This window comes from Podarcis melisellensis, assembly GCF_964234715.1.
Source record: "Podarcis melisellensis genome assembly, chromosome: 1".
NCBI classification, from domain to species: Eukaryota; Metazoa; Chordata; class Lepidosauria; order Squamata; family Lacertidae; genus Podarcis; species Podarcis melisellensis.
The window spans coordinates 94498691-94508863 of NC_138528.1; the positions used below are offsets into that span (position 1 = coordinate 94498691).

The following is a 10173-nucleotide window of genomic DNA, read 5'->3' on the forward strand; positions in this document are numbered from 1 at the left end:
TTTAAGGAGTCATTGTTTGGCACATACTTTGTTAACTAATAGCTGTGTGAAAACATAATTGTCCTTACAGTGAGACCTGCAATGATAGTTTCCTGAAAATTCATTGAGGCTGAAATCCTATTACCATTTGCACACACTAATGCTAAAATGATAGAGTTCTCAAAATCTATTCAGTTTTTCTGTGAAAAATAAATACTGTACTACCCAAATGTGAATGTATTACTATCCTGAGTTGTACTACTGTCATAGTTCTTTAGAAGAAAACATTGGGGGCAAAAATATTTAATGACATAAATAACACTAAATGTGGGTGGCAAAGGTAAAATGAAACTATTGCTCACTCAATTTCACTGTAATCCCATCACAAGGGAAAGGTATACACATTTTAAAAACCCAACTAAAATTAAGGATTCTGGAGTACTCTGTAGTAACTCTGAAAAAAGGTTGAAAATGGATCGTGAAAACAACATCTACAGAGCTTAGACAGTTCGAACCATAAAAATACACTGGTACCTCGGGTTACATACGCTTCAGGTTACAGACTACGCTAACCCAGAAATAGTACCTCAGGTTAAGAACTTTGCTTCAGCATAAGAACAGAAATCGTGCGGCGGCAGCGGGAGGCCCCATTAGATAAAGTGGTGCTTCAGGTTAAGAACAGTTTCAGGTTAAGAACAGACCTCTGGAACGAATTAAGTACATAACCAGAGGTACCACTGTAATTGCATTGTAGTTGTATACCACATTTTCTCCAAATAGTTCAAAGAAGGCAACATGCATGCATTTCCACATACGGAAATAGGGTCCTCCATTCAGATCTGCTCAACTGAAATACATGTGGAACCATTAGACTCAAGCTTCTATACATACAGAAATAAAAGTTAGCATAACAAATTGGCAACTGTCAATACAAAAAAATGCTACTGTGTGTTAGAATGCATTGGTGATTTGTTTACTTTTAAAATTTTGACACAGACAGCAATTGCATTGGGGCATATCTCTTGCAGGAATTTGTGATGGATTGGTTCTGTAACTTTGTACTTTAATACACTGTCATCTGTTAGTTGGATAAACAAAGTATAGCAACACACAACTTACCATTTACATTCTGCAAATAAAAATACACTCCAGGGAAGAAATTAACATTTGCATATGCTGAGTGTAAACAATTGGGGTACAAAACTACTCCAGTTTATTTTCAATGCTTCTTGCAAACAAAGGTGTTAAGTACTTTGGTTACCCTCAATATCACTTACTACAGCAGACTTTGGAAGGGTGACTTCCTTATGATATATGCTAGCCTTTACCAACCTTGTGGCCTCCAGATGCTTTTGGACTACAATTCCCATCAGACTCAGCCAGCATGATTAATAGAAGATTCCACTGTTTTCTCTCCATTCCTCACTTCTGTGCTCACATCAACCCTGTGAGGTAGGTTAGGCTGAGAGAGTAACTGGGTCCAAGCTCCCCCAAGAGGTAGCCAAGCAGAAATTAGAACCCAAGTTGTTATTCAAGATGTCACTCATTACATCACTCTTCCAGTTTCTTAAATTCACCTTATTTTCAGTGCCTTTACAACTCTTAAGTATCCTCACAATTTATAACTGAACTGCACTTTTTAAGATCTCTTCTGGCTGCACCCATATGTTAAGATCTAACTCAAAGAGCCTGCTTTCAGTTTTATACGCAGGTCCTGTTTTACGGACACAACATATTCCCTGGAAATGGCAAGTGTTCACATAACGAATCAATGATTTCCATTTATTCCTATGGGGAAATTTCTAATTCGTTCCTGAGAAAGGAATAGCAAGGTTTGGGTACTATTTCCTTGTGTTTGGATAAGTGAATTTGTGTTTGTAAAGCAGGACCTGTGTGTATTTTCAGAAATTCTTCATAAAGCAAAATGAGATGAAACTTGTATTATATCTTGGAATTTCTAAGAATAGAAGGTTAGTTGCTCGGCACTTATGTCACTAATAAGACCTAGTGCTATTTACTAGAGCACAACCTTCTCAAAACAACTATACAAGATAACCAGACTATGTAAGTCAAGTACTAGACATCAACTATGTACAGAGGCTGAGAACCCCCCCCAAGGGCCACATTCCTTTCTGGGAAACCTTATGAGGGCCATATACTACTGGTAGGTAGGGGACATAGGTAAAAGTGGGTGGAGCAATGTATGCCAATTTTATCTTTATACTATGGACTAATGTCTACCTACACCTCTTTTCTCCATTGAGGCAAGTCATTACTGAGCATCAAGAGCCAAGCAAAAATGCACATGGAGAGTGTGAAAGAAGACCAGAGAGGGATAGGACTAGTGCTCAGCCATGGTCTGAGAAGAAAAAACTTCAGTTAACTGTGAAATAATCTTACAAAACCTACACAAACTGAATTTCACTTCTGCATTTCACACCAAATGCTTCTCGTATGCAAACTTTAAATAAATGTGAATCTAGAAAAATCTGGGAGACAGTTCGGTTTTGAATTATACTTTTTAAGTATTGACTTCCAAGGTTATATTATAATACTCCACAAGAACAATTTTGTGAAGTCTTTGAGTAACCCTATCATCATCATCATCATCATCATCAGTATTCCACTGTTATCCCAGCTAACCTTCATTTCCACATTGCCTTCCTACATACTATTACATATAGGAGTTATATATTCAATTCTATTTTCTTATCTTTAGGAAAATTCTGTATCCTCATTAATCATGACTGTTCCTCTGGTGTTCCAAAATTCTGTATGAGTTATCCCTTGAAGCTCCCAAGACTTGCCAGCTTCACTATAACGACAACCTCCCACACATTCCTATCACCTACCCCTACTGAAAGGATTTCAGAACTCTTCCAATGACAAGTGATTATTATTCTTGCTGCTGTCAAGTTAACTACAAACCGAAAAGGGGGGAAAACTAGACATACAGATAGATTGAAAATGCACTTGAGAATACAATTGGTTAATTTCTCTTAGAATAACTTTGCCCTCATTTCTGTGAAATGTACAAGAGGAAGTGCAAGCAACTTGTATTTCCTCTCTGTGGACATGACAGTCATCAACCTCAGTCATAACCCACAGAAGCAATGCTGAGTTTTGCTTTTGATGTTACCCAAGTCATGCATAAAGAGAACATGAGAGTCATACACCAGCTGTGTAATGTGTGAAGCCCTCTTTCAGTTCTTAGTCAAAATCCCTTGAGATCTGTACTTGTTAAATGTTGTATAACTAATCATACCAAAATGGAAACTACCAAGCAAGAGATTAAATTAACAGTTCCAGACAGGAAATGGCAACATAAAAGGTGATGGTAAAGGTAAAGGTACCCCTGAATGTTAGGTCCAGTCGTGACCGACTCTGGGGTTGCAGCGCTCATCTCGCTTTATTGGCCGAGGGAGCCGGCGTACAGCTTCCGGGTCATGTGGCCAGCATGACTAAGCCACTTCTGGTGAACCAGAGCAGCGCATGGAAACGCCGTTTACCTTCCCGCCGGAGCAGTACCTATTTATCTACTTGTACTTTGATGTGCTTTCAAACTACTAGGTTGGCAGGAGCAGGGACTGAGCAACGGGAGCTCACCCCATCGCGGGGATTCAAACTGCCGACTTTCTGATCAGCAAGCCCTAGGCTCTGTGGTTTAACCCACAGCACCACACACTACTAAAGGAGAACCTGCCTTGTCAGGTGAACAGCACAAAAGATATTGACTGCCATTTATGGGCATATCATCCAAGTAAATATACAGATATACCATAGGTATAGAATAATTATACCCACTAAATTTATTTTTCCATTTGAGCACATTGTTTTTAATGCACTTTAAAACTGGAATGACTCCAGTTACTAAAGTGGGCGATTGATTGATTGTTTTTTACTTCTATGGTGGTGATACATGATTACCTTTTCTTTATACTCAAATACCAGTTTGAAACATTTGTATTTTTAGAAGAAAACCAAGACCATTATTCTGTTACAGTAACTTGTGTCGGCTTACAACTTTATAGAAAACTATAAATATTCCTTGGCAGAGTAAGTTTTTAAAAAACAAACCCTTAGCAAGCCAAACACACTGTCCATATCGACTCAAAAGCAAGAAAATTTAATTTTTACTTTATTTACAGAACTCTTGAGACATTTTTTTAAAATACTGAAGACAGCTTATAAATCAATATAATCTAACACACCTCACAAGTGTCCAAGGCCTTCTGTCAAACTATGCTACCATGAGTACTCCCAAAAACAAAAGCCTGGCATAGACTAGAACAGTTATTCATAACAAACATGAAGAAACAAAGAGTTCAGCATAAGGTCAGCTCTTACTACAGAGCAAAATGATATTCAGTATTGGAATAAATTTCAGCGTAGCTACAAAAGTAATGATTAAACCCATTCAATATAAATATTCAACATGACTTGGAGAATAGTTTGTTCACCCTCGAGATGCATACGAGTGGCTTTTTTTTAACGTTTCCAGTTAAAGCTAAAATTATGAGTTTCAGAGAAGGGAAGGGAGATAAACAGAAGTCTAATGTGTCCAACATTTTAATATATTTTTTACATGCTGTATGCATTTTTTAGTATCTGAGACTACAAAAATAAAGCAGTGTCTTCTTGGCTGAGTGTCAATTAAGCTACAGAATTTCAAACACAGAAGTTTACACTTCTGCTGGTTTAGAATTGACTATGGGGAAACTTCTGTCTGAAAATCAATACCTGGCCTTCTCTCTGAGCCCTGATCTAGCAATTCAATATCACCTGTTAGGAATAGACTCTATATAATTACATTGCTGCTTGAAATATAACTGCAAGGCCTAAAAATGAAAACCTTTCCTATGGTAGCTTACTGTACACTTCTTTACAAAAACCTAAAGCATGGACAAAATGTAGGATTGTTCTTTCAGAGACTTCACATACACTCGTAAAAAGTAAGATCCTCCTAGCTGCAAAGTATCATCCTGAGTTGTATGAATTCAAATTTAAAGCTGGGTGGAGCACAACACTCACTACTACTGTAAATGGAAAACTGGTCTTTGGAGAGGCATAGAACAAGCAGCCCTTTTAGAGTTAAAATGTATATCCCAAACCCATTCTTCTGCAGCAAAAACAGGTCTCTGTCATGTTTAATACTAAAGGTCATAATTCTGTTTCATTTACATGCACTTGAGTGATACTGAGATCAGTAGGACTCATGCATCAGTATGAGGGCGCAGGACTATGCTGCAGCTTATTTAACTCAATTTATAAAATGATTTAATAAGCAGAATAACAAGGCTTGCTGAAAAAGCTACAACTTCTGAAATCTTCTACAAAAAAACAACAACCCATAGTCCCAAACACATCAGCATAGTAACTAAGGCAGCAATCCTAAGACCACTTACCTAAGAGTATGCCCCACTGAATTCAATGTGACTTACTTCTAAGTAGACATGGTTAGGCTTGCTATCTGAAACATTTAATAGCAATTTGATGCTAACTACATTTAACAATATAGCTGATGGGATGCTTCCATTTGCAAATACAAATACTAAAGGCAAAATTAGTATTAAAACACACAGTATAATCAATGACCTAAGCATGCTATGAGTAAGTAGCTGAATTACGGTAATGTGGTGTGCAAAAAACATCCTGATGGGCCATACAAATATATGTTATTGCACAAATCAAAACTGATTACCTAAGCACCTGTGTTGTACTTAGAGATGTATGGTTTTCCAAATTATGCATGCTTCAGCGAAAAAAAAATTGATTATGGTTTACGAAGATGTCTGAATTGACAGGTCATGCTTTTGCAATAAGCCATAATCAGAAACCATGGTTTATGCTAAATATAATTTGGCACGATGCAATGAAAAACAAGAGCAGACGAGCAAATTTAAACCATGGCTTTGAAACCTCAAACCATAGTTAGTACAAATTGTTGTTTAGTATGATATCTGAACTGAGCCAAGTTCATTCATAACCCATCACATGTATCAGGTCAGCAGGATTCTAACTTCTGTCACACAATAAGGCTTCAAGTTTTTTTAAGAACTTGCATACACACTTACGGTACTTAGCTGACTAGGATCCCAATGCCTACAACTTGGAACACCATCTTTTGCTGCAGTAAATAGTAAAGGGAAAATGTGTGTCCCCAAACATCCAAGAACATCAAATAAACAGAAACCAGATTTCAAGTCTGTAGTAAATGTCCAGTGCATAATTGGACTTCTGTATGTCCCCTGTGCACTTCTGAAAGTTTTTTTTGGGGAATCACACTGATGCACTGTACATCCGTGATACTATGAGTCACCTTTAACTGCAGCTGTACTAGTCAGTGCACAACACTTTACAGTTGGAACCAGGACCAGGAACCATTCATATGTTATAGGTCGTTATCTGAAAACTTTTAGATTTCAGCCTGCATAGCTCAGTTGGATACAGCATGGTGCTGATAACGCCAAGGTTGCAGGTCCCCATATGGAACAGCTGAATATTCCTGCATTGCAGGGGGGTTGGACTAGATTATCCTAGGATACTTTCCAACTCTACAATTCTATGACTCTATGAAAGCACTGCAGATAAGCAAAATGAATGAGATCTCCACTCCTCCCACCATTCGAGCCTCCAACTGTTCACACTGGCTGGAACCCATCCATGTTTACAGTGCAGACAGATGCAGAGTGAGGTATCTCATATATAATACAGTACGGATGAGCAGAATGCATTGGGTGCACCTTGACGTTCACATCTTCACATGTGGCACATAAGGCCTTGAAGAAAAATTAATATTGTCTTATCCATGACAAGGTTACTCTTCAATACTGTTATTAAAGCAGCATTAGTGAAAGAGTGTGGTACCAACTAAAGAACATTTGGAAATCCCGTTAAACTTTCAGAGCTTTCCACATTTCTTCAAGGTGGCACCTAGAAGTCTGAATTTTGCAAACCTAATGGCCACATTTGCACATCATGGTAAGCCCCCATGGCTTACTGTATAGGATTGAAATTGTACTCTTAGCTCCTCCCCACTAGTACAAGTGGAAACCAATCACAATTTCTGGCTCTGTGCTACATCTGAATCAGGGATTGTGGTTTGTTTCTCTCTACACCTGTAACAATAATCTAAGGTTGTGCTTGATTGATCCATCGTGCTGTGAGCAAAACAAACCACAGTCCCTGGTTCAGACATAATGCCAACCCTGGGGTAATGGTTTGTTACCTTCCTGTGGGAGGAGTGAAGAGGGCACAAATTGTTTGCACACGGTAAAACATCACAACATAAAAATGGAAGGAATAGCTAGCTACCAAATTAAAAGAGGATGTGCTCTGCAATCAAAGAGGCAGTTATGTGTTCATTTGCAGAGCCCCTTGTAGAATTTGGACTTAAGTCCCCTTGTCCTCTTGCAGTTATCCTCATTTATTTCACTCACACTCAAGAATGCCTATAGTTGACAGCAAGGCCCCAAAGACGTCTCCTCTACAAGTACAAAATGAAAGCTTCAGAAACAGTTTTCAGAGCAGAACCTGCAACCTACATGTCATTTTAAGTATTGCATTTTGTAGAAGCATTATAGGTTTATCACACCACCAGGATATGTTCTAGGTAAGTGTGACAGCCCAAAAGCAATGAGTACAAAATGCATTTCAAGGCGTTTATAACATATTTAATTTAAAAACTGTCAGATATGTGTTGCTGTCAATCTTACATACTCTGCTCCATTTATATGAACAACCCATAATCAAATGTGGGTTGTTCCGCCGCCGCCCCCTCCGCAACCTTTTTCTCTTTTAAAATTGAAATACAAGGTCACAATTTTAAAAGATTATGTAACTGCACATTTGATCAAATTCTAAAATCCTTTTTTCCAAACAATGAAGGCAATTTGTAACTGGGCATCTTTTTTAAACAGGAGTTAAAGTTGGTGGAATGACAACTGATTCTACATAAAAACTGTACAATCAGTCATGTTAAGTTACAGTTTCTGTGTTGGAGGCTGCATATATGATCTGCACACTAAAGTATCTCAGTTCCCCGCCCCCATTCCAGATATCTGAAAATGGTGGTCAAAAAGAGAACTTCCCTCAAACCCAGTTCCCTAAGGCACTGGCATGAAGGCTACAAAGTATCTATTTGAGGAAGCCTTTGCTTCCTACAGTTGTACCTCCAACGCTTTGTTCACCACCTCCTGGAAACATGAGCAGAAAGAATCTCTGCAACTATCCTATAAAGCTCTTTTCTACAGGCACACATTAAGTATTAAGCATTACTATTTTCTCTCTTATCACCAACCGGCAATTGCTAAATAAGAAAAGCGGTTTCTAAAAAAGATTTGGTTCAGGTTTGACACTGAAAACTGCCTTATAAGGTATAAAAGCCTGAAAGAAGGAAGAGCCTTTGACAAAACTAAGGAAGTTCCTCTGCGCTTGCTCACAAGAGAGGGTGGACTTTTTTTTCACCCACACAGAGAGAAGTAAGGCTGAATAAATGACACATATGGAAAAATCATGGCACTGCTGAACAAAACTGCCACTCTAAATAATCCACATAGTATAAATGCATATTCAGATTTGGAGACAATTACAGATCACCCAGCCTGGATTTAAAAGAAATAAGGATTAGAATCTATGCTGATCTTGACTCTGCACCTAAGCTCTATGAAAGTGCATTTTCCTTTCAGAAAGAAATGAAGCAGCACTGCTTCCTGAAAGAGCTAACCAGGCCGTTGAAATGAACTGCCGGTGGATGAGTTCTCTCTGAAGCAAAGAGGGTAAAAAAATTAAAAATCTTGATCTTAGGATATATAAGTGCCCATTTTCAGAAGCTAGCCTGTTCCCAGTCTGGAAGAAGAGAGCCAATCTATTTGCTCGCCCTGCTGCAACCAACATATTGAATAATATATTTTTTTTAAAAAAAACAAACAAACTCTGGCGAATTGCAGCCTCAACGACTTTATGATTTTGAAGACAATGCAACCCCCACTTCCACAGAAGGCCGACGCCTCTAAAGGAATGAGTAAGGGCCAATCCCACATATTTAGAAAACGGGAAGGTGAGGGAAGCTGTGCTGTTTAGGGTGTGACTCCCCTCTCCCTCCCACAAAGGCACACAGTTCTGGATGCTTAAAAAAGCAGGAAGGAGGGCCATTGGGCAACCTGCTCAGAAAAGGCCAGTCAGAGGAAAATGAAGGGGGGGACCCCACCTCTTCCCCACTCCCATTCCTTCTTGCACATAACCCTTTCTCCCCTTAATCTTTTCACAAGTTGAAGGCTAATACAGACATGAGTAAGAGAGGAAGGGCTGGGGGTGGGTGGGAGAGAGGAGGGGGAGACATGTGTGGGGAGGAGGACAGATAAAAGATTCCTGGCGCTGGGGTGGGGGGGGTGGAACCGACGTCCCTTCCGCCGCCGCCGCCCCCCTTTCTTTTTTTTTTAATGAAAAGGCAAGCTACCACTCCCACCCGCATTCACAGCCCCGAATGAAAGGGAATCGCAAGGCTCAATGGCTCCCTTCCCCGCCCTCTCCAAAACTGTCAGCAGCAGAAAAAGCAGCAGCAGAAAGAAGAAATGCAAAAATAAGAATAAGAATAAGAGCAGTAGCAAGGCAAGGCGCCCATTCAATCTCTCCTCGCCGCCGCTCACCCTGTGCCACAGTCCACCACGCAGGCCGGGAGCCGCCCTGCCATCCTCCTTCGGGTCGAGACGGCGCTGGGGGAAAGGTGCGGAGGACCCCGCTGGGCTCGCGCTCTCTCCTTCCTTCCACTCTGGGGGAGCGAAGCCACCCACTTCCGCAAAAGGGAGCCCGGCCAGCCAGCCCCTCCCTGCCCCAGACGCTGCCTCGCTCCCGCCCCCCCGCCCGCACCTCTCACACACACGCGCACAGCGCCGGCGAGCGAGAGAGCGAGCGGAGCCCAAGATGGCCGCCTCTTCCGTCCCTCCCTCTCGGCACCCAAAGCCGACGAGGGAAGGAAGGGACGCCCAGGAGGAAGGGGAGGGCGGGCGCGTCAAACCGAAGCTTTCGGTGACGTGCGCTGTTCAGGAAGCGAGTGGGTGCGAAGAAGTGGAGCGGGCGGGCTGCCGAAATATCTCTCTCTCTCTCTCTCTCTCTCTCTCTCTCTCTCTCTCTCTCTCTCTCTCTATCTCTATCTCTATCTCTATCTCTATCTCTATCTCTATCTCTATCTCCTTG

The 10173-nt window shown here is 40.6% G+C and overlaps 1 protein-coding gene across 1 annotated transcript in view; it reads right to left on the bottom strand.

The window, feature by feature from the left end:
• ACTR3 (actin related protein 3) overlaps positions 1-9820 on the bottom strand; it is a 34394-nt gene extending 24574 nt beyond the window's left edge. Inside the window, exon 1 of the mRNA XM_081922011.1 lies at positions 9627-9820. Within this exon, the coding sequence (XP_081778137.1) occupies positions 9627-9670 (44 nt within the window). The 5' untranslated portion in view covers positions 9671-9820. The remainder of the gene's footprint in view (positions 1-9626) is intronic.
• Positions 9821-10173: the final 353 nt, after the last annotated feature.